The 25,277-nt window shown below is 41.4% G+C and overlaps 2 protein-coding genes across 10 annotated transcripts in view; both read left to right on the top strand.

The window, feature by feature from the left end:
• USP15 (ubiquitin specific peptidase 15) overlaps positions 1-9,499 on the top strand; it is a 54,198-nt gene extending 44,699 nt beyond the window's left edge. For 3 of the 5 annotated variants that reach the window (XM_083699061.1, XM_083699059.1, XM_083699062.1), the window contains 7 exons: positions 1,267-1,539; positions 3,019-3,089; positions 3,638-3,753; positions 5,390-5,539; positions 6,558-6,661; positions 6,753-6,841; positions 7,619-9,499. In XM_083699061.1, coding sequence (XP_083555187.1) covers positions 1,267-1,539; positions 3,019-3,089; positions 3,638-3,753; positions 5,390-5,539; positions 6,558-6,661; positions 6,753-6,841; positions 7,619-7,804 — 989 coding nt within the window. In that variant the 3' untranslated portion in view covers positions 7,805-9,499. Of the gene's footprint in view, positions 1-1,239; positions 1,540-3,018; positions 3,090-3,637; positions 3,754-5,389; positions 5,540-6,557; positions 6,662-6,752; positions 6,842-7,618 lie in introns of all 5 variants that reach the window. The other 2 variants (XM_083699058.1, XM_083699060.1) reach the window with 1 other exon arrangement.
• Positions 9,500-13,127: 3,628 nt separating this feature from the next.
• The window catches only part of MON2 (MON2 homolog, regulator of endosome-to-Golgi trafficking), a 59,946-nt gene continuing 47,796 nt past the window's right edge, over positions 13,128-25,277 (top strand). For 2 of the 5 annotated variants that reach the window (XM_083698899.1, XM_083698898.1), the window contains exons 1-2: positions 16,017-16,731; positions 23,942-24,005. In XM_083698899.1, the coding sequence (XP_083555025.1) occupies positions 16,621-16,731; positions 23,942-24,005 (175 nt within the window). In that variant the 5' untranslated portion in view covers positions 16,017-16,620. Of the gene's footprint in view, positions 13,147-16,016; positions 16,732-23,941; positions 24,006-25,277 lie in introns of those variants that run through there. The other 3 variants (XM_083698901.1, XM_083698900.1, XM_083698902.1) reach the window with 2 other exon arrangements.

Genomic DNA, 25,277 nt, shown 5'->3' with positions numbered 1-25,277 from the left:
AAGGTGCTCTGAAACCTGCCCTGATTGTTGTAAACCTCCCATTAAATCTCTAGCACTTTTGGATCTCAGGGACCACATTACAGAAACAGACAAAACACTTGTGGTGGGTCCATATTTCTTGCGTGTCAAGGCCCCGAGCCCTCCCCCATTTGTTGAATAATAAAACACATGGACACCAGTATTTTAGGTTAATGGGCTAATTAAAGCCACAACTTTATTGGTTACAGAATGCAGAATGTGAGTGGCATTGGCTTAGGCATTGGAATTGAACCGACTATACCTGACTCCTGCCCACCATGCAGGTAGTTTGGTAAGGGTCAACCACCAGTAAGGGGAGCCCTGTTGATGTACATCAACTAAGAGCTCCCCCAAGGTCCCTGATGGGGTCGTGGCATGGCCCTAGCCCATACCCGGGCTTCGGATGAGATCCACTGCCCCGGATCCCTTTAACGGAATACCCTTAAAGAGGAGAGGCAGGTGATGGCCACAACCTCCCCTACTATAAACTAGGTTTTACCAATGCCTAACCGCCAAACCCTACAAAGTTGTGACAATTACTACGAGGTAGGCGAAAACAACATGGCTGGTGCCAATTTGCCAAGTGGAAAAATTCCTACCAGGCCCCCTCAACAGGGGACCAACCAAGGTCCATAGCAAGGCCAAGATGTTGAACGTATGAAAAATGGGTGGAAGGGCGGGAGATCCACTGAAGCAGGAACCAAGAGGGAGACCCCCAGCTGCGCGGTTGCTTAAATATGGTAAGCCACACCCCCTGGCTGACCGGATTAGTCAGCCGGGGGCGTGATGCGGCCGGGACTCCCCTATAATGAGGGGGCACTGCAGCTCCCCCGCTGTGCACGGGGAGAGAGTGTGGCCTGCCTACAATACACCCCCCCCAGGAGGGGGAGCGTCCTTCACCAAGGACAATAGGCAGGTGTTCAGTCTGCTCTGGAGTGAGGATGAGACTGTAGCAGCTTCAGGCAAGAGCGAAGTACAGGATATTAAATGATGCCCAACTTTTTCTGTAGCGATTTTAATAGCTCTTTGTGAGAGGTGGCAGAGCCAAATTGTGCTTAGCAATTTTATGTTTTTTTTCCACAACTCTGGTATATGCCAGTTAGAGTTTCCCTGTAGACCAGGGAGTTTTGCACACTCCTATCTATGGTTCTGCATTAGAGTGCCTCCTGTTCACTAAATTCACAACGATGTGAGATGTGTAACGTTCTGTGTAAATGACAGGCGGTGCCGCTATATCCTCCATCCCAGGTGAAATGGAAACTGATGAACAAGATGATGAATCCAGCCAGGATCAGGAACTTCCTTCTGAAAATGAAAACAGCCAGTCAGAAGACTCTGTTGGAGGAGACAATGATTCCGAGAATGGATTATGCACAGAAGACTCTTGCAAGGATCAACTTATAGGGCACAAAAAGCGATTGTTCACATTCCAGTTTAATAGTTTAGGCAACACTGACATCAATTATGTTAAAGATGACACCAGGCATATTAGATTTGATGACAGGCAACTTAGGCTAGATGGTAAGTTGTTGTTTTTAATAGTGGGGTAGCTTTGATTCTACTCCATTCTGTTAACATTTCCTGTTAAAATGTTGTATGTATTTTGTTGCTTTGCTGTTTATTTTTATCCTTTGTTTTGGGGCAAGCTCCTGAATGCTGATTACAATAAAAAAAAATATCAGACCATCATATAATAAAATGGAGATAAAATTGAAAATAGAGAATCAGCAGTAAAATTTAAAAAAAAAAAAGCTTGGTGGAATAAGGAAGTCTTTAGGGACCACAGAAAGCCCGCAAGGGATGGGGCCAAGCATGGTTCTTGAGTAAGGGAACTTCAGAAGTATGGGGCCACTACTCAAAAAGCCCTGTATCAGGTGCTTGCCAAGCTGTTTGAGCACAGTGAAAGGTGCGAGATCAGGCCTCCCACACTTGATTTTGAGTCATGGGTAGGTTCATGTGCTTGTAGGTGGTCCTTCAAATAACTGGTTCTATGGGGTGAAGCAGTAGTCTTCCAACGGCTCCAGCAAGGACCACCATCACCCTAAGACTGTGCCTCCAAGTCCTACTCTGGGAAGACAGCCTAGAACAGGCGTCAACCTTTTTATACCTACTGCCCACTAATGCATCTTTCTTGATGGTAAAATCTCCTTACTACCCACCAGTGCTCGATGGAAGGGGGATTCAGCTTGTGCCATAGAACCCCCTACCGCCCACCTAAAATCCTGAAACGCCCACTGGTGGGCAATAGGGACCAGCTTGACAGTCCCTGGCCTAGAAGGATACTATGGTCAGTGGTATCAAAAGGCACAAGGAGGCTCCCCCCCCCCCCCGAGAGCTTCTTTTAAGCCCATTCCCAAAAGATACACGAGTTTTCAGGCTGCCTATGTTGGTTTGCACCATTTTTTTCAATTATTATTTATGTCCCACCCTTCAAATAAATTCCAAGAGCAGCATACACTAGAATTTTTTACAAAACCCTTTTTAAAGATAGAAACATTGCAGAATAAAAGCAGTTTCTGAGCTGTCTTCAAAGACAGTCTTGCATTTAACTCGTTATATCACAACATTAACACATTACATTACCTCTAATCTAGAGATTCCCAAAACATGGTTAGCTGAGGTTTGGCTACTGTGTCTTAGTTTGGTTGCAATTGATACCTAAACTGGATACAGTATATCAGATGGGTGTGTATGCAAACTTGGCAAATGGTTAGCAAGTATTGGCCCTTTTAGACAGTGTTCTAGAGATGACTATGTACTACTAAGTACCTACATTGTATCTAGCAGGTACAAAGCCCAGGGCAATGTTCTAAAAGGATAAAAAACAAAATTGCCTATGTGATTAAAAGAAATGCAGAACAAAAATATTCATGAAGTAACTTTTTCTTTTAAACTCATGTAAGCCACTTAATATGTTTGGGTTATAGGACTATTATTATAATTATTATTTATTAAAATAAATACAGCATTTTTAAAGGAGGTTTCTACTCTTCTATTTAGAAAGATCTTTCTTGGCTTTGGATTGGGACCCCGAATATAAAAAGCGATTCTTCGATGAAAATGCCGCTGAGGTATGTGATTTTTTGTACAAAATAATAATATTCTGGTTGAATTAAGGAGTAGGCTAAAATGGCCATCCCTAACTCAGAGACGGGTACCCTGTTCAGAGGTGGGTAATTGGGAGTATCCAACTCAAGGTCCACAACTTGAGAACTCAAAAGGGTTTCAGGGAACGGAGCTTATTGAGATGGTAGCAGAGAAGATTCTTCCCTCTTTTTCACTTTCACCCTCTGTACCAGCATAGTAAGCTCCCTCTCACCCAAACCAGCAGAAATCACTTTGCACCACCACCTCCTGTCATTCGATTTTGGGGGTTGTCCTAAATGCTCACCCCCAAATCAGACAAATTCCAAAACAGGGCAAAAGGACACCAGGCCTAGGGAACGGTAAATTCTTTCAAAATAATTTAGCATAGTTCAATATAGGGAAAGTTTGTTTTCCATTTGGGTTAGCTTTTCCAGATTTGGGAGCTTGTAGACCTTGTTTTATAGTAAGACAACATCACTAAAATGAGTTTTGTTTTATTTGTTCTCTTAACGCAAGAAATACTTCTCTTTAGGATTTTGAAAAACATGAGAGCGTGGAATATAGACCTCCCAAAAAGCCCTTTGTGAAATTAAAAGATTGCATTGAATTGTTCACAACAAAGGAAAAGCTAGGTGCTGAAGATCCATGGTAAGAGCAATTGCTTAATGAGTTTGAATGGGTAGACGGAAAGGGGTTAGAGGGGGGAGATTGCACAGCACTCATCAGGTTGTATCCCTGACAATACAAGATGCGCAAATTATACCCCAACTGTAGTTTCACTTCCTGCTCTAAAGAGGGCTAAGCCTCAAGTATGGGGCCCCCTACTAGGGTCATTCCATATCAAGTGATTCAACTTTTTTATCTTGTGTCATTCAATTTTCTTAATATTTTGTACACTTTTTGACTGATCAAAACTCAGTTTAAATCTAAAATTTTATTTTTAAAAAAAATCTCATCCCATTTGTGAATTATGAGGGTTTGAAATTTCTAGAAATTGACAATTTTTGCCTTGTCAGACTACAGAAAAACCTTAAAAGCTCAGCCTAGAATTGAGATACGTCAAAACTAAAAACACCAATCTCTTCATGGGCTTTAATATGATATGTTACATGATGGACTTACTTTAAAATTTACGTTTAAGTGACAAAAATTAACATTATAAAAAGGGATTAAAAATATGATTAAAATTTTCAAAAAAAATGTATTTGTTATTTAATATTTCTAAGAGCTACTGGCAAAAATTCATGTTCAGATCTCAATGGGATCACATTTTTTAAAAAAATACTTTGTACATACATGTCTGCCTTATTGGGTTCTATTTAGGATAAATTGGAGTAAACTATTTCTTCTGTAACAAGACTTCATACTATAATATCAGTTACATTTCTTTAAAAAGTTACTCAATTAAAAGGTATCTGAAAAGCTAGTCAGGCTTTTCTTTTTAAAACGTGTACCAAAGCCGAGTGAAAGCTTGCTATATTGCATGTTAGAATTAACACTTTGAAAGAATTCTTGCTAGGAGAGATGGGTCCACATATTTCTTCCTTTAGCGAGAGAAGTGAAGCAAGAAACACATGAGCCTAAGTCTTCTTCTTTTTCTTAAGAAAAAAAATTGAAAATATCTAAAGGGACATATGTGCCTCAAATTCGTAAAGACTTCGGTCATAAATCCAGCTTACCCCGTGTGTTTTTTAGCCCTTGGACAGTATAGATATGCTTAAGAGCTAGAGGAACCTTCGCTAGCTTGATGCCTTTCATATGTTTTGGACGACTCCCATCATATTTACAGGGATTGACAGGAGTTGTATTTCGAAACATCTGGAAGGCACCAGCTGGCGAAGGTTGAGCAGAGCGAATATGCAGGCCAGAAATAACTTAGGTCTGAAGAGCTAGGATTAGTCATTCATTTACCCATCACCTTTTCTGTAACCCTATTAGGAGTGGTAAAGCATTCTGTTTGCATAGGTTTCAGAAGAAACAGAAGCAGGGGATCTCTCCAGATCACACTGTTAATTAGTATCATGAATTTAAATAAGTAGATGTTTAGTTTATTAAGTATAGGCCCTAAAGCCGGTGTGTGGAGCATGTGTCCTAGGACTCCCATACCCCACCAGCCTCTGTCAGGATGGAATCTGGAGTGCCACAGCTTCCCAGCCCCCGATCTAAAGAATACCTTCGTATTTGTCAAGATGAGCTTTACTCAGTCATGGAGAAGCATTAATGACATGGTGTTTTAATTTCACTGTGATGCAAAGCTTTGACTTGAAATGTGTTTTTCTTGTAGGTATTGCCCAAATTGTAAAGAACATCAGCAAGCTACCAAAAAACTAGACTTGTGGTCGCTGCCACCAGTACTGGTAGTGCATTTAAAACGTTTTTCTTACAGCAGATACATGAGAGATAAGTTGGATACTTTGGTTGACTTCCCTATAAAGTAAGAAAACCATATTTAACAACAATTAAATAGTTTAGTTTTTTCTGTTTTGTTTTGATTTATTTATTTATTTAATTTATTGATTATGTAGGCTTAACTCACTGTGAACACAACAAAGCATTTTCCAGGTGCCCTAAAAGAATAATTTGCTTGGCATAAGTTGCATTTGCCTTGCTTTACGCTCAAGGTTACTACAGCTAAGACATTTTCTGTGCTGTTACATAGCTTTCATTGATGTTGCACAACCTGCTCTTCACTGCTCCAAATTAAAAATGACCCCTGTGTTTTCTTAGCAGTGGGCTACCATGCTAATTAGTTTCTGTCCAAACAATTCCTCAGATATTAATGTACAGTCCTATCATTCTAATCTTAAATACATTTTCAGTTGTGACTTCTGTAAGGCTTGGAAGAAAGTTCTTATTGATAGTGTTGCCTAGAGTAAAAATACTCCTTTAAAAGCTTTCTACATGAATGAGCTGTTATTATTTGAGGATTGCTTGATTTTAGTTATTTAGTACATTTCTATCTTCCAAGGAACTCAAGGTAGAATACATTGCTCTCCCAGATCCCAATTTTATATTCACAACATCCTGTTGAGATAGGCTCAAGTGAGCTTCATGGATTTAGCTCAGGCATAGGCAAACTCTGCCCTCCAGATGTTTTGACCCTGACCACTGATCCTGTTAGCTAGATATGATTGGAATTGTAGTTCCAAAATATCTGGAGGGCCGGAGTTTGCCTATGCCTGATTTAGCTGTTCTTTCTAGTCCTGGTCTGACACTCTAACCACTAAATAGGCTGGATTCTCCCATTTCTTCTTTAGCAAGGGCACCCAGTAAATATAAGTGTGTATGAAAATGCCTTGATGAATACGTACCAGTTAAAAGACCTACATTTGTTTCTTTGCATAAGGTTTGGAGTGAGTGCTTTGTCTCAGTTGTGTTGAAATCAGATGTAAAACCTGCAACCAGTTCTTGAATATAAATCCAGAATTAATGAGATATTTTCTTTGAAACAGTGATTTGGATATGTCGGAATTCCTTATTAATCCAAATGCTGGGCCTTGCCGCTATAATTTGATTGCAGTTTCAAACCACTATGGAGGAATGGGTGGAGGGCATTGTAAGTAATTTAGTTTGTTCGTAAGATAATACATTTTTTATTGTGGCCTGTTATTAGCACTTTAAGGGAAAATATTCTTGTCCTATCCTAGACACTGCTTTTGCAAAAAATAAAGATGATGGGAAATGGTACTACTTTGATGACAGTAGCGTGTCCACTGCATCTGAGGAACAAATAGTGGCAAGTATATTTTATTTTCCTAGAAACAAGACATAACATGGACTTGCATATATATTTTAGTAAGAAACTAATTTACAACAGGGATAATCAGGAGTTAAATACGGATCTCTTGGTGGATTTCTGAGCAAGGGTTTCTGACTCTCAACATAATAATGGCAATGACAAAATTACTTCCCCACCCCACCCACATTACATTTCTGAAATGGGAATTACCAGAAGTGGGATTTTTGTGTGGAAGAACTGTGAGCTCAGTTCTGTTCTAAACTCAGAACAAATTTCTGGTTGGTCCCAGGATTATTTTATTAATCTGAGAGTTGAATCCAACAAATTTTTACTCACAGTAGGCCTGTCAAATAATGGCATGACATAACTCATTTCACTGAGTCTTCTCTGAGTAAAAGTTGCCTACAGTTGGTTATATTAAAAAAAGAGCAAAAGAGCTCCCACAAACCTGAAGTCTGCCCACCCCGATTTACAGTGTAATTTGAAATAGCAGTATGCCAGAATGGTATGTACTTAGTACTTTGGCTTGAAGAACAGCGCTGGAAATCTAGAAAGGCTTACCAAATGAGTACTACGTTCTTCAGTAGAAAGCAGTTGCGGAAAGGTTTAATGATGTCAGTTCATAAATACCAATACGAATTTGGGTGCCGTAGTGAAAAACAGTACAAATAAAGAATCCTTTCAGTGAATACCATTGTTGGCTTTCTGGGCCTTGGTTTTTCAACCTATGAAAATGGAGATAATACTAAAACTTGGTTGTTCCTTATTTTGCAGTCCAAAGCAGCATATGTGCTCTTCTACCAGAGACAGGACACAATAAGTGGAACTGGCTTTTTTCCTCTTGACCGGGAAACTAAACAAGGTGCTTCTGCCGCCACAGGCATCCCATTAGAGAGTGATGAAGACAGTAATGAGAATGACAATGATATAGAGAATGAAAATTGTATGCACACTAACTAATGGAAGACCTAGAAGCCATACAGAGAAAAACTTTCTTGTGGGAGATACCTACTAAAGCATTGAAATTACCCACCAAATTAAAAATAAAATCTGAGATGGGAAATTTCAGATGACAGAATGTAAATCCTTATTACATTTTAACTTGTGCAGTACTTGAAGTGAAACACAATGAAAACGTTAACAGAATTTGTCTCCTATTACCTTTACAATCTTGTATTCACAAGCTATATACGTATAGGAAATCACAAATAAACCCCTTTAAAATTTCTGCTGCAGTTTGGATGAATTATGGATTTTTTGTTTCGGATGCGAGTTATTATCAACAATTTATGGATTTGTTTTTTGTGTAACACCACAAGAATATTACTGCCAAGCCTTTATTTTTGGATAGGTGTGTCCATATACATGTAACAAACTTCAATTTGCCTAGTATATGTGACCAATAAGTGCAGCAGTATTCTTGCAACACCAAATTTTCAAGTTTATCCCTGAAATAAACGTTGATTAAAAAGCAACTTAATCATGATAGAAAATAACTTGGAAAAGGTGTTTTAACCTTTTGTGGTATAAGTAAACTTCCAGAATATTATGTTCATCTTACTGCTGCTGTGGAACAGGTTCTGGATTTCATGCTGCATTAAGGAATTGAATTTTTCAATTAAATGTAAGTATCCCTCATTGCTTGTTGGATCTACTTTGTAAACATAATTCCTGTTACCTTGCTTATAAGATGTGCGTAATTTTAATCTGGTGTCAGTCCAAAAATTTTAATTGTGCTGTAAAAGTCCCCACCCCACCCCATTTTTGGTAGTTTGGCAATTTTGCAAACTACATGCCGTGTAATAGGGTCCGATTTTTAATAGTATACTGTATTCATAGTAACGACTGTGCATCAAGCTTAGATGACTTTTCCATATAACTTGCCTTCAAATTGTTAATGGGCAACTGGTTTAAAGGTAGGTCTGTTAATTTTCATGTGCGTTCTTGGTGGAATTCACCATAGCCTTACATCTTATCTCAAAAAAGGTAACTTTATTATAGAAGATTTGGCATTTGCATGTTCAAGAGTCAGAACCTGTACAGTAAGTAGATAAAGCATACATACCTTGAATTGGATTTTAATTAACTGTGTTCAAGAAGTCTGGGATGCCAAAAATAAGTGTAACAGTTTGAAACATTTTTTTTTTATTTGCTGCTTTCCCTTTGATATAGTTGGAAGAATGTATTGTTGATTCATATACAATACTGCCTTTGACAGGAACTCCCTAAGTGTGGAGGCCCACTTCACATATCTACTACCTGAAGTCCCACCATTGTTAAAAGCAAAAAGTATGATCTTCACTTGAACTAATCAAATACAATAAGTTATAAATTGTGTATTGTAAATAAAGTTCACTCTGTGAGTGCACATTTTGGTAAATTATTTATTTATGTTAGCATTTAAAAGTTTAAAATTGCATTTGACCAGGATAAAAAAATTAGGTTTGTGGACATGGCTTTGCTTTATACTTTGATATTAAAAGCTGGTGTTTCATCCTGGTATTTTAAAGCTGCTTTCTGTTTTTTTAAATGTAAGCTTAGCCTCCTGCATGACAGAGGTTAAAAAAATTGTCTGCACTTGAGTTCACTTGGGTTTACATTTGAAATGCGCATGTTTTATTTATAAAAATTTCAATAAAGCTATTCAAGGCCTTATTTAGTCTTTTCATTTTTCTTTTACTAGGAAGTTTTTGGTAATGGATCACCACATGTTGTCAAATATATTATATTACCATGGGTTGTAAAAGGGACACTGACGATATAAATATCTAGTTCCTCCTGCAGGGAACTGGATAAAAAAATACCTATAACTACCAAGTCCCGCCATCTTGAAGTACTAGCAGTTCAAGGAGTTGACAAACATTCTAAAAAACCATGTGGGCAGAGTTCTTCCTGAACTCTTCAGAATGCATAGAAGGGCTAAATATCTGAATGGTCCCCATGACAGAAGCACTGGCAGTGATGTAGGGTGGAAATTTTTATTATAGAAAGACTAAACTAGAACATTTTACTACTAATTAGTTCTCCAAGTACCTAAGTTATTCAAACATTCGCTCCTTCCATCCAATATAATAAACATTTTTTAATAAAAAATATCAGTCCAGCATGTTATGGTTGCTCAGCCTTAAAGGGGCTGTACTATAACCTTTTGAGTAAATTTAAACTTCCACAGTGGTTAAATAAAAATACAAAAGGTCGCTTATGTCTTACTTTTAGTGAATTCCATTTGAAGATCTTCCTTATTTATCTGCATAACTGGTCTATTTTTTATTGTTTATTACATAAATATTTATTACTGAAGTTTTTTAGAGAGTGTGATTGTGTTTTCCTTTTGACGTGCTTGATTTTTTTATTATTAGGGACAGTACACACAGCCAGCTGACATGTGGACTCTACATGTGGGTGGGACACAGGAGTCCTTAAAACTTAAATCACGATTGTTTGCTTTAAATTGGGAGTGTTTAGATTAAATAGGTGTGTGGTCCTAAAAATTTGTATACAGTTTTTTTGTTCTTTAGATTCTACAGCTGTACAGTAAACTGAATCTATTTGTAACAAAACCTTGAGGAGGATGAGTGTCTTCTACCCAGATTCGATGAGAGGTATATTTTATATTGTGTATAAAAACCACACACTGTATTTGTTGGGCATAATATAATAGTATTTTCAGGTTTATTAGTTCTTTCACACCCCTGAACAATACTGCGGTCCAAAAGACATATCAGGATCCCCAATTTAGAGTGGAGCTAGTAGGATAAGATACAGCAACACCCATGCTGTCTTATTTGACTTGTAATATTTGAAAACAATTGTGCTGCTATGATCATTGTAGTAACATCTAATTTTCAATCACTTACCTTTTTGCCTGTGTATTAACCATTTCATCTATATTATTTTTTATCCCTGTTATGGCCTATGATCAATACAGGAACTGAACTGAAAAGAACCAGAGGTACTCGTGAAAACACTTTGCATCAAAATTAAGCTTGAAATGGAACACATACTGTATGGGTAACTTGTGGGCTGTCAATAGAATGGGTACGACTTGGGGGGGGGTAGCCAAAATCTTCTACTGTGGTTCAGTCCATTGTAGATAAATCAGTGAGAGTCTTGGGCATAGTGCATGAAAGCAGGTAACACTTTAATCATTTTATCATATCCTAGGTGATAATATCCCGACCATATAGATGTATGAGTTTGATTGACCCAAAATTTACAGAGCTGTTCAGATCCCAAATAATAATTTTGGCTGCATTTGACCTCTAAAATGAGGTAGTACAAGTAAGGTACTAAGAACTATCTTGAGCCTTATCCCTTTTGGCCTGTACCACAAACTTCTAATAGCTGCTTTACTCTTGGATGTCACCTATGCTTTGCTTAGTGACATTTTCCCTCTATTCATCTCATCAAACTCAGTTATCACCTGCTCCTCTGTCTCTTTGTCAGACCCGGTTCTTGGAGAGCTCATGTATTATGATCATGAACATAAGGTCTTGCTAGGTCAGGCTATTGGGTCATCTAGTCCGACATGCTTTTCTCACAGCGGCCAACCAGATGCCTATTGGAGGCGCCAAAGCAGGACCTGAGCACAACAGCACTCTCCCTCCTTGTGATTTTTTGTGACTGATGTTCAAAGGCATACTGTTTCCAACAGTGGACGTAGAACATAGCCATCATAGCTAGTGTCCATTGATAGCTGTATTTCTTATGAATTTATTTAATCTTCTAAAGCCATCTAAATTGGTAGGCATCACTGCTTCTTGTGGGAATGAATGCCATAACTATACACTGTGGAGAAGTATATGCAACATGCTGCTGCCTGACTTCAGCCCTTTGCACGAGCCTAAATGATCAAGAAAATATTTCAAAGCAATTTTCAGTAGTACTGGAAACTAGAAATGAGAGAAACAAGCTGTTGGGTTGATCATGAGATAAATGATGAAGTACTAGTTTGCTATAGTATAAAGAAAGCAATTTGAAATTCCTAATAAGCCAAGTGTCTCAAATATTTTACATCTGTATTTTAGCCCTCTGTATGAGGCACAACTGAGGTATCTGGAGTTCTCGGAATCCTTACAGGCATAGAGCGAATAACATACACAGATAGTATTAGAACTTGGTTTAAGTAAGGGCTGGGGAAGCTATGGTCCTACTGATATTTCTGGGATCAGACGTCCATCAACAGGATGAGGACTACAGGTTCACCACCACTGGTTAAAGTGTTTTAGGACTAGCTTAATTTTTGAGTTTTCTGGAGCAGTTTTCTGTGTATGCCATGTACCCTTGCAGTGCCCTATTTTCCTATTCCTATTCTCAGTCCATGGCATACAGTATCTGGATGATACTGGTTGATCATTTGGTGGGCTAATGTGTAGATACATTGGTGGATTTTACTTGAGACTGAAGCTTTTTGATCCCTTGGGATCTCAAACAATGCTAATTTTAATACAGTGAATACTTGGTGTTGTTTCAAATTTTTGTACTACACTTTATCAAATTATCTCAGGGCACTTTAAAGGTAAAGGTAAAGGTACCCCTGCCCGTACGGGCCAGTCTTGACAGACTCTGGGGTTGTGCGCCCATCTCACTCAAGAGGCCAGGGGCCAGCGCTGTCCGGAGACACTTCCGGGTCACGTGGCCAGCGTGACATCGCTGCTCTGGCGAGCCAGAGCCGCACACGGAAACGCCGTTTACCTTCCCGCTAGTAAGCGGTCCCTATTTATCTACTTGCACCCGGGGGTGCTTTCGAACTGCTAGGTTGGCAGGCGCTGGGACCGAGCAGCGGGAGCGCACCCCGCCGCAGGGATTCGAACCGCCAACCTTTCGATCGGCAAGTCCTAGGCGCTGAGGCTTTAACCCACAGTGCCACAATAGCTTAAAGCAGTGGTTTTCAACCAGTGTGCCTTGGCACCCTGGAGTGCCTTGAATGATGTTCAGGGGTGCCACAGGCAACACTGGCCTCTGTCCCTCTTTCCTTCCCTCCCTCCTCTGATGCCCTCTTGCATCTCTGCCTCCCCAAGGCTTGTACAGCTGTTTGTTGCCTCAAGCCTGGCTACAAGCTCCCCAGGCGAATGGTGCCTCTGGGGCTGGCCAGTGGGTGCTGGTTGCTAGGAGCTGAGGTGGCCTCAGAGTAAGCAAGCAAGCTGGTGAGGGAGCCCAGCCCGCCAGTCCTTGCTGTTGGGAAATGAACAGACAAGCGAGAGGGGGGGCAGGCAGGTGCTGTTCTGGTCTTTCATGTGCTTGCTGTGTGCAAGGCCTGCCTGGGAGCTGAGTGCTTGCTGCTGCCACTCCTGCCTCCCAAGGTAAATTGCTGGCCTCATGTTCACCTTTGGCCAGTCTCCACTGCGCCACTAAGGCTGAGGGTATCCTCTTTCCAGGCCCCTGTGGGGCAGTGTGAGGAGGCACCTCACTTGAGCAGGAGGTGGGACAGCTCAGAGACCAGGGGCGGCAGCAGCAGCAGCTGCCCAGAGGACACCCAAGGAGAGCAGGCTGAGGGCACACTCCACAAGGGTGTTTGAAAAATGGTGAGAACCAGCCGGCTCTGCAGGCAAGGGGTGACGTAACTTGTTTCTGAGTCCCACAGGGGTACGGCAGAAAGAATGCAGTTGGTCAAGGGAGCCATGGACTCAAAACGGTTGAAAACCTCTGGCTTCAAGTAATTATATATACAGTTGTTTTAACATTGCACCTTCTTATAACTTCATCTGTTCACTACCAACAAAGAGTTTGCTAACTCATTTAAAAGTTAATCCAGTCTCTTTTATTTGATGTGCATTAGTTTGTATTTTCAGAAGTATGCATTCTTAATCCAAGAAAAAGCCAGAAGCCAGTATTCTAGCTATACTCTGTATTTCCTTATTACTGAAGTACTTGAGTGTATTCTTACCTCAGCATACATTTAGGATTGGATTGCAAGGTACAATTAAAGGCAATGTGGCAGGATATTGCAATTAAAATATTTTAGAGGCTACGTATTTTGAGCATGTGAGTAGCCATGCTAAAGGAAAATGCTTTAATCAATCATGTGCATAAATGTAATCTTAATCATGTACATGTCTTACAGTAGTGTCACAATGACATGGTGGCTCTTAATTTTTTTTTCTTAAGTCCTCACCATGCCAGTATTATTGAGCTATTAGTTTAACAAGAGCCATATTTGAATAGAACAAGAACTGAAAAGTCAGTAGCACTTCCTCCACTTACAGCTATGACTTGATGCTCTGGTCTAGTGCTGAAAGGAGGAGAGGTTTTGGCAGAGTCCACAATCCTCTGGCCCAGCTCCTGGCTTGTCAGCTCTGTTCATACTGGTGAGGAGATGGATAAAGAAAATCCTTTACTCCCCTCCACATCCCCTGGTGTTTTCCACACCTTAACACAGCAGTATATTTTCGCTTGACGCTAATGTACACTTGCCAGGAAAATGTAGGAAACCCTAGCTCTCTGCTGACTGTATTTCTCTACCGCACATTTTCAAATATGTGCTCATGACAATTAGACTATGTTTAGAGGACACTTTAAACTGTGCAGCTAAACACGTAATGTGGGATGCATCACTCTTGTCACAAGCTGAAAGTAAATGAGGGTGCATAATAAAAAGGAGCCTTAGGAACGATTGCAGGCTAGCCTGAGGCTCTGTGAGGCAAATTGCTCACCTAGGTCTGCTGCCGATTGCTCATGAAGAGATCATATGGCTCTTTCTAGATTAAGCAACTTTGGCAATGTTATAATCTGTTTCACTAAGTACACATTGTAGAGCTGTAGTATATTGGCATACAGAATGTGTATCTTAAAATGAGGGACAGCTGCCAACTTCCCCTCTAAAGAAGCAAGAACTGGAAGCATGGATACTAATATCAGTAAATGCACCTCATGCTTAAGCAAAATAAACAAACAAAACACCCAGGAATAATATTTATAATGCTTTTATATCACTTCATAACCCTGGGATGCTCTCCAAGCAGCTTACAAAAAACAATTCTCACAATAAAAATGTTACTTAAGAAATGCCCCTACAGGGTTTCGCAGGTGGCTTTTCCTGCATTCAAGCTTGGCCTTCATTCCTGTTTTCCGATGTAAAGGAAGAGGACTGAGCAACTGGATCTCATTCTACCCTTGATGGAGGCAAGCTTCTCCTGCTGGCAGCTGCCAATTGCCAGGCAACAGTTCCTGCAAAGGTCCTCTGGGCCAAAGCAACAGGACTGATCAGCTGTAACCCACTCGATCCATAATGGAAGCAAGTTTTCCTTTACTGGCAGTGGTGTTGGAATTTGAAGCTATTATTAGTAACAGAAGGGTGCTGAACCGTAAAAAAAAAAAGACAATTAACACTGTTATTTTAAAGTAGGGGGTGGGATACAACACAAATCTTAAACAGATATACCTTTTTGTTTTGTTTTTTAAGGAAAAATGCAATGCAACTTGCTACACAATTTCCATTGTTAGATTAAGGAGCATTTGCCAGCCATGGGTGATGTCGATGGCTCAAAATGCTTATTAAGATTGCGAACCTGTATCGATTCCCCCTTGGGCAAGACCTCCTGAACTCACTAGGTTTTAAGGCGGGGTAACGATATATATATGGGACGCGGGTGGCGCTGCGGGTTAAAGCCTCAGCGCCTAGGGCTTGCCGATCGAAAGGTCGGTGGTTCGAATCCCCGCTGCGGGGTGCGCTCCCGTTGCTCGGTCCCAGCGCCTGCCAACCTAGCAGTTCGAAAGCACCCTCGGGTGCAAGTAGATAAATAGGGACCGCTTACCAGCGGGAAGGTAAACGGCGTTTCCGTGTGCGGCTCTGGCTCGCCAGAGCAGCGATGTCACGCTGGCCACGTGACCCGGAAGTGTCTCCGGACAGCGCTGGCCCCTGGCCTCTTGAGTGAGATGGGCGCACAACCCCAGAGTCTGGCAAGACTGGCCCCTACGGGCAGGGGTACCTTTACCTTTACCTTAACGATATATATGGCATTGAGCTGGCAGTAAACAACATGGATAATCCCATATCTCTTTGATATGGCAAATCTGAGAGGAAGTGGCAGGGATCTTAAAAAAAAAAAGCCGAATCGGGGCTGCTGCTGATAATAATAATTAATAGGAATAAAAATAATGAGAATAATTTATTACTTATATGCCGCCCATCTGACTGGGCTGACCCAGCCACTCCGGGCGGATCCCAACAAAAATCAAAAATAAAAACACAAGACAACATCCCACACTAAAAACTTCCCTAAACAGGGCTGGTGACGCAAGGAAATAAGTGCCGGCGATTTCAAGAAAGAGGAGCTGGAATCCCCTCCATGCCACCTTGCATGGGGGAAGAAGCACGAACTGCACATGCTCTGAGGAACCGACGGCCTCTTCTCCTCCGGGACTGCGTCCAAACCAAGGCCGGACAGGGTCGCGCCCCGTCTTTGCCCCCCATCTCCGCCCCTGACAGACCCGCCTCAGCCCCGCCGTCCTCGGGCCGCGCCGCCCTGCGGGCCCTCCCCTCCTTCGCGCCGCCCCTTCTTCGCGAGGCCTCTGTCGTACGGAAGCGGGGCTGACGTGCGGCGGCGGCAGCGGCGGCGCCCGGCATTGTGGGAGCGGGAGCGGACGTGGACGCGGCGGGGCCGGCCTTGGAGGCTGAGGCGGCTGCTGCTGGTGGTGCTGCTGCTGCTTTTGCCCGTGGCTCCGCCCGGGACTTGACGGCCTCCGGGCGCCGCCACATTCAGGCGGCGACGCTGGCTCGGCCGGGCCTGTCCCTTGCCGGCTTCGCGTCGCTGCCTTCCCCACACGGCGGAGGAGCCATGGCCGGGACGAGCAGCCCCGAGGCCGTGAAGAAGCTGCTGGAAAACATGCAGGGCGACCTGCGGGCCCTGAGCCTGGAGTGCCGGAAGAAATTTCCTCCCGTCAAGGAGGTGAGGAGAGTTTTTTGGGGGGGAGAGAAACTGGACTGTCGGGGGGGGGCGTGTCAGTGTTTGTGTGTATTTCTTGTGTCGTGTTGGCCTTTCCCCGGCCTGCTTTAGGAAGAGGTACGTGGGGTCTCGCTGAGGCCTTTCCTCTCCACCCACCCCCGTTGAGAACTGAAATCCCGGAGTGGAACCGAGTCGGGTGGCTGCGTCTACATTGCAAACGTCTGCACCGCTTGGCCACCGCGGGCCGCTTGCAGCACTTTCTTGTAACAAGCAGTTCCCGGTTGCACCTCCCTCTTCCCAGACTTCAGTCTCTCTACTGGGCGAACTTTTTAAGTGTACATTTCCTAGGCTTAGCAATGGTGCCCCTTTCTTTGGCTGGGGGAGGCAATCGATACCGCTCAAAAGATAGGCAAAAGCCTTCTTATCATCTGTTAGGATAACTTGGAGGCCCTTGTTTGGAGACAGGTGGCTTTGAATATAGTAGGTTTCAAGGCACTGACTGGTGGTAGCAACTGTTTGGGTAATCAACAAGGATTGCATTACCAAAACGAGTTTGCAAGCTGTTCCTGTTTTGCCACCGATAGGTAAGCAGGTTTCCGTTGTATATTAAATTTGAAAGTGGCACTTGGAACAGCTCCCATGTGCGTATCATATTGCAGTCTTGTCCCACTTGCGAGGGGTTGTTGTTGATGGTTTGCGTATGTGAGTCTTCAAACTTTGGTAAGGACTTCAGAATTTTAAGAACTTGAGCTCTGAGAAGCATGCCCAGTTTAATATATTAAAACTAAGTAAATCAACCAAAGTTTGTTTTTTGCAGAGTGAAATACTCAATGCCGAAGATGAGAATCATAACTGATAATAATATACAGTAATATGAGTTAGGGTTAGGTGGCACTGCTTTGCGGTGGTTCTGGTCCTACTTTGATGGTTGTTTCCAGAGGGTGGTGCTTGAGGACTGCTGTTATTGTCCATCCAGGTGATATTACCACCAGAGTATTATCAGACCACATTCTAGCCAGTCATAAGCATTCAAGGAGGGCTGGTAAGGAGCATGGCTTGGGGAAGGACCATACAGAGACATCTACAGGGCTGCAGTTGCCCCCCAAGCCTGAGGTTCCCATCTCTGTATAACGATATTTGCCCCTGTAAAAATTCAGGAGCTCTTGATTGTTGAAATCAATAAGCTAAGACTGTACTGATGTTTTTAATGAATTGCATTGTGTTCCATAAAGCGGATATGGGGAAAGTAAACAAATATGTTAATTTGATATAAAACAAGCTCTTTAATGTGCTAACCTAAGGTTCTAATGTTTTCTTGTACTTTGTTATAGATTTGTTGTACTGTGCCTAGATTAAAATGTGGAGCAAAGGGTGTTCTGTTGTATAGTGCGGACCTCATTGATACCAAAAGTGTTCTAGGGTGTAGTTAAAATCCATAGCTTCAGCCTATAGGACACAAACGAAGATGCCAATTTAAGTATATTCCCATGAAAGGGTTTTTTGATGGGGGTGGGGATAATAGTATTGTATACCTGAAGGAGCATCTCCACCTGCATTGTTCAGCCGGGACACTGAAGTTTCCCTCCGAGAGCCTTCTAGCGGTTCCCTCACTGCAAGAAGTGAGGTTGCAGAGGGCCTTCTCGGCAGCGGCGCCCTCCCTGTGGAATGCCCTCCCATCAGATGTCAAAAAGATAAAGAACGACGCAACATTTAGAAGACATCTGAAGGCAGCCCTGTATCAGGAAGTTTTTGATGTTTGGCGTTTTATTATGTATTTATGTGTGTTGGAAGCCACCCAGAGCTTCCAGATGGGTGGGGGTGATGGTGATGGTAATAATAATAATAATAACAACAACAACAACAGCAACAATAATAATAACAAGAAGAAGATGAAGAAGATGATCTATTAGAGCGTCCGTCAAAGCCTTCCATGCAAAAAAATCCAAAACATTTGGTTGTAACTCACCACGGAGTCATGCATCAGGTTTGTAGATTTGCCAAGTTGGTGGCAAAGTAAGTAGTAGGTAGTAGTAGGTAGCATCATAGATAGCACTGAAGGATGTGAGTAGGAGAGAAATGATTGCTTGATTTGATGGAAGATTTGACTTTCCTTAAGGCAGATTTGAGTAGTAAGTCTTCAAAGTTTAAAGAGCAAAATTTGAGAATCACAGTTCTAAACTTCTACAGAATTTTCCTCTAGTTTCCATAAAATGTTACAACTCTACAGTATGCAAGATGCAATATTTTAGAATATCAAGGCTAACGGAAAGTGGACTGTTTGGTAATACACTATTTTAAAATGCTACAGTTAGACCCGCCTATTATTATTTCCTTTTTTGTAGGATATAGTCACAATTTAAAGAATTTGAGAGGACAAACATTTGGGGGAGGCAGGATATAAAGTAACCTTTGTTCTTTGTTAGCCAGTACTACACGTCTGGTTTCTAAACTAGCATTGAACTGCATGGTACTCATTGCACAAGGAACATTAACCATTTTTTTTAACCCAGTAGTGAATCCTGTACATGAAAACAGCAGAATTTTTTTTGTTTTAGTATTTTCACTATCATTCCAACAGCACATAATTTGGCAGGTGTATAGCTATAATGCTTCATTTTATGTAGCTTGTAATGCCTTATATCCACTAACAGTGCAGTCCATTGCACATCTGTTCTCGCTGAACACATTGGGACTTATTACCAGATGATCCAGGTTCACCCTCCAGAGCAGATTTTGGGGGCTCAGATTTAATGTTTGATGGTCTTGGCTACGAATTGTAATAACACAACATTAATAAAATTATAGGGATAGACTTTAAATGGAAAACCCGTTTGTGTTGAATTTCAGTTTATACACATTTAACTTCCATTGTCAATCTATGTTCAAGCATGACAATAAAAACTTTATGATTAGAAGGGATATATTTAAAAGTACAATGGAGGCTTTGTGCCATGTACCACTAATACATGTGCTGGACAAAGCCAGGCTATATTTGTTTTTTTGTTTTTTTAAAAAATATTTTTTATTAACCGAGCAATCACATCAAATCAAACCAAATTACATAAATTCCAAATTACAAAGCCGAATTTTAAATTATTGTTGGGGGTATCCATATTTCAAGTTCCGAAGGGGATCCAGTCATAAGCCAGGCTATATTTGTATGATGAGTAATACTATGGTATTATTACTATTACTATGGTGGTTACTCTTTAGTATATATAGTGGTACCTCAGGTTACATATGCTTCAGATAACATACGCTTCAGGTTACAGACTCCGCTAACCTAGAAATAGTGCTTCAGGTTAAGAACTTTGCTTCAGGATGAGAACAGAAATCGTGTTCCAGTGGCACGGCGGCAGCAGGAGGCCCCTTTAGCTAAAGTGGTGCTTCAGGTTAAGAACAGTTTCAGGTTAAGAACGGACCTCCAGAACGAATTAAGTACTTAACCCGAGGTACCACTGTACATGGTACTTTGAGTTACAAACGCCTCAGGTTACAAACTCCGCTAACCTGGAAGAATTACCTCGAGTTGAGAACTTTGCCCCAGGATGAGAACAGAAATTGTGTTCCAGCAGCGCAGTGGCAACAAGAGGCCCCATTAGCGAAAGCATGCCTCTCGTTAAGAACAGTTTCAGGTTAAGAACGGACTTCCGAAGCAAAGTTCATAACCAGAGGTACCACTGTAAAACCTACTTTGTGTGGCTTATTCTTTTGCCTCTGTAACTGTCCATGAAATAGGCACAAGGTTCTACCATCATCCTTGGGCTCTATACCAAAGATATTTGGGAACATTTTTCCTGTGAGAAACTAGTAAAGAAAGTGTCACTCTTTTAAAAGTGGTTTTAGGTCATTTATCTCATTGTCCTCAGCAAGGTAGCTTTAGCAATTACTTGATACGGCTGACTGTTAGTCCTCCACAGCTCTGCTCCTGCTTTCATTTAGAGTCCGTCAGCATAAGCTGACAATTTTGAGTAGCGCTGCCTTTCTAGCTGAATCAGCAGTTTCAAGATTCTGAACTAGGACTGCAGTTTTACAGAAGGTTCAGGTTACTGCTGAGGCAAATTTATCTGCTATGTAGGAGCACAGGCATTGGTGTGGTAAAATATTTAACAAGCTATTAGGAATACTTAAAAGGACTTTGAATTTTCCAGCTGTACACTAGTCCTTAAAATGTACTAACTTCAGTTATTGAAAGAGCTGCATTGTAAAATTATTATTATTATTTAGTATTTATACCCGGGCCATCTGGCTGGGTTTCCCCAGCCACTCTGGGCAGCTTCCAACAAAATATTAAAATACAATAGTCTGTCAAACATTAAAAGCTTCCCTAAAACATAGGTAAAGGTACCCCTGCCCGTGCGGGCCAGTCGTGTCCGACTCTGGGGGTTGCGCGTCCATCTCGCTTAAGAGGCCGGGGGCCAGCGCTATCTGAAGACACTTCCGGGTCACGTGGCCAGCGTGACAAACTGCATCTGGCGAGCCAGCGCAGCACACGGAAATGCTGTTTACCTTCCCGCTAGTAAGCGGTCCCTATTTATCTACTTGCACCCGGGGGTGCTTTCGAACTGCTAGGTTGGCAGGCGCTGGGACCGAGCAACGAGAGCGCACCCCACCGCGGGGATTCGAACCGCCTACCTGACGATCGGCAAGTCCTAGGCGCTGAGGTTTTACCCACAGCGCCACCAGCGTCCCGCCCTAAAACATATGTGAATATATATGTCAATAATTCAAAGCTAGTTGTATATTTTATTTTCTCACTTTCCCCCCTGGCTCCTTTAATATTCATGTTTGTTTGTTTGTTTGTTTGTTTGTTTCCCCCCTTTTCTGATTGTTACTTTTTATGGAGCTGTTTTAAACATCTAGCAAATGCTGTTATGAAAATAATTAAATGAAATTAATTATTTCAGTACACACAGTTCACACAGCACTTTGCCATTCAAATAAGGCAATATGCTTGATCATGTGATGGTTTGCAAGGCATTAGGTTTTCTTAAACTGGATTCTTTAACATAGTCAACAACAACAACAACAACAACAAATTCGTTTATTGTGAGGACCATGCCTGTGCACAAAAATCAACACTACAGTAGTTAAAAATTGTTAAAATTCATTACATACTATGCCGACAAAACCTTCTTCCCACAAAATAGAAAAGGAGGGAAAACGAGCAGCGAGTCAAACAGACGATGGAGGGGTCTTTACATTGTCGTTCATAAATCTTTCCCTGGCTTTCATGGCCTTCATCACAAAGACCGCTACCACATGGGTAATGCGTGGGTTTGCATCAACTAACAAAAATTTTACTCTATCTTCAGGACTGGTTATAGAGTTGGGTATAATTTGCAGCAATGCATCTCTAAAGCCCGAATAAATGGGGCAATAGAGGAAATAATGTGTAAGGTCCTCTTTAATTCTCATAAGGCAAGGACATAGACGATGTTCTACTGGGGTTTTTGTGTATCTACCGGTCAGGTAGGCAGTTGGCAATGTTTGAAACCGTGCCATAGTAAAAGCTCTCCGAAGGGTGGGGTCAGTGATCTCGACCAAGTAGTTGGCACAGATTTTGACTGCTTTTACTTGGGGGAGCCAGTAGGAAAACCCAGAGTTCTTTATCTTGGTGGAGTCCATAAAGGCGTCTTTTTCAAAGATCCATTCCCGAACTTTATCAGCGCTCCACAATTTGAGAGTATTTAACTCAGGTAGGTTGTATCTGGATAGAATGTCTGATAGACTTTTATGCCAAGTAGTGTTATTTTGTAATGATACAAAGGCTTGTTTAGCCAATAAGGTGTTCGGGGCATCTATGAGGTTGGTAAAAAAACGCAGGAATCTTAAGTGTGCCCTGGCAGACACAGAAGGTAATCCTACTTCCACTCTTAGGAGAGCTGCCGGAGTACTCTGAGGGAGGCCTAGAATTCTTCTGAGATAAAAATTTTGGAAGATTTCAAGCCGTTCTAACAGCTTCTGATTCCAACCCCAGAGTTCTACTCCGTATAACATCTGTGGAATCACTTTTCCAACAACATAGTCATTTACAGAAGCCCTTGACGCAGAAAGAAATTTGAACAAGTTGTTTATTATATTAGACACATTAGCTTCTATAAGTTTCTCACAAGGTTGTATTTGAAACAATGTTTATAATATATGGTTTTAAAATTGGACTACATAGAATGTCATGAAAACTTACTATTTAATGTTAAATACACAAACTTCTCAGGTATCTTTTTTCTCTTTGGTAAAATAGAGTGATTAAGTATTTTATTAATTTGCTAACAATGCAGTTCTATACACACTTAACTGGTCACAACTTCTATTAAACTCAATGGGACTTACTTTTGATTGGAATTGAGCTATAAAATCTTGCAACCCTGGTTTCATTTAACTTTTTTTTTTGTAGCAGAACTTTGTTAGGGAATACATAAAGTAGAACATTGTGGCATTCTAGTTAATTTTTCAGCTGAGTCAAGAATGTTTTAACATCTTTTTAGTTACAGTACCCTTGTTGGATTTTCTGCTGAGTTAGCCAAGAGAGTTGTGTATTAGGCTGAGTTGGCATCTAATCTGTGTATAAGGAAATAAAGACTGTGCTAACTGGTGCATTCACGCTATCTGTGTAGACACAAGATTCGTATTCATGTCTACCTCTCTGAATGCCTTGGATATTGTGTGTGAAACATGAATGAGATCAGAAAAAATAGTTTGGTTTGCCATGGGATGTTCTTAGACAGAAATTGTGTATTTATTATGTTTATCCTTTAAGCAACTTCCATGCCAACACCTCAGAACTGTGTTTTTTTAACTAGGGGTATATTGAACGCACTTGGGTATATCATAAGGGACCTTAAAAATTGAGAAAATTTGCAAATAATAAAGAGATAACGATGTGAAGGTCTTAAGGCGGAGATGGGAGATGTAATGAGACTCAGTTGTTAATACATCACATTCTGGGGCATTGAAATATGCTTTCATGGGAAGCAATTTCTGCCGCAAGATTTTGCAGGCATAACAACTTTAATTTCACTTCTGTTAAATGAAGAATTGCTTTCTTATAGTGCAGTCTGAAAAGTGGCTTTTAGATTGTAAGCCTGAGGTCAGCGATGACTTACTACTGATTGTAGTAAGCTGCTGTGGGAGCCATTTCAGCTGAAGAATAGGATAAAATGCTTCCAAGAAAAAACTAATAAATTAATAATCTCTTGTCTTTTCTTTACAGGCTGCTGAGTCAGGAATAATAAAAGTAAAAACGATAGCTGCACGAAACAGTGATGTCTTGTCAGGTAAATATTTGCAAACACCAAAAATCCTAATCAGAAAATTTATTCTAAGTCTTTAAATCAAAGCTTTGTGTGTGATTTGGTGCTGAATATCTTTAGTGCTTTTAGAACATGAAGATAATAATAGTCTATGGGTTTTCAATAAAAGTTATGACAGTGTGCTGGTCCAATTTTTCATCAAAGCAGGTGAAATATATACCGTTATCAAAATTCTAGGATAGTCTTTGGTGTCTGAAGATCCTGTTTGAATCCTCACTGATTTCCAGGTACTCAAGTTCAGGGAAAGTTCACACAGCAAGCACCTGTTTACGTTCTTTAGGATTTCACCTCATTATCCGCACCCCTCATGTGACTGGGAGCAGCAAACTATGATTCCTAGCTTAGCATTTGATTTGAACTGGTTATAGAGGGTTGTGTCACTCCACAATGTTAAGCCAGTGGCATGCCATGCAAATGCATCCATTCCCTCTTGTAAGAAAGCATTAATTACCTTCCTAGCTCAACCAGCTGACTCCTCCCTGCCCAATTTTGTAAATGAAGAGGAGCAAGCATCCAACAGTTGTTGCACAAACCTTACCAAATGCTCTGTCCACGCCCTCAGGCTGCAACAACTGAAACCTGTCCAACAACATCCAACAAATAAGTGCTCCAGAATTGCCTGCTCTAAAACCTGGAGTCCAAGTTCCAGTGGATGCAAGTGAAATTATCCTCATAATGCCTTGCAAACAGTCCCAGGCTCTACCATGTGCCTAGGCCCACAGATAATAGGCCTTAGCCACCCAGAACAACTGCACTGGATGACAAAACTGGGGCACAGAGGAGAAGTAAGCTTACTTTGCCACCTTCAGAGCTACTGAATAGAGTGTGACCTGAGCACGTTTGCTGTGATTTCCCCCCACCTGCTCCCTCGCTTAATAGTTCTCACTCTAGAGCATAACACAGAGCTCTGCTTACTTTGCCCGTTGGGAAAGGGTGTTCAGACTCCCATGTTACCTCAGTGTTTGGCAGAAGAGCCAGTCCTGCCAATTGGAAAGCTCCCTGGAGCCCTCCGGAAAACCATTCGAATCCATTGGATGACAAATAAAGAGTGTGCCGTGCTACAAATGTTGAGCTACGTTGGGGCAGCCTCATGGGTGTCATGGTGACCCTGAGTATGCTATTTGCCAGAATATGTAGAAACACACTCCTGGAAGTATGGTTGTATGATCTGGGGTGACACCAATCTTAATACAGGGTGCACACTCTCCTTTTTTGTGTGTTTTAGCTATTATTGGT

This window comes from Podarcis gaigeae, assembly GCF_964106915.1.
Source record: "Podarcis gaigeae genome assembly, chromosome: 10".
Classification (NCBI taxonomy): Eukaryota; Metazoa; Chordata; class Lepidosauria; order Squamata; family Lacertidae; genus Podarcis; species Podarcis gaigeae.
This window is presented reverse-complemented; position numbering and strand designations above follow the sequence as displayed.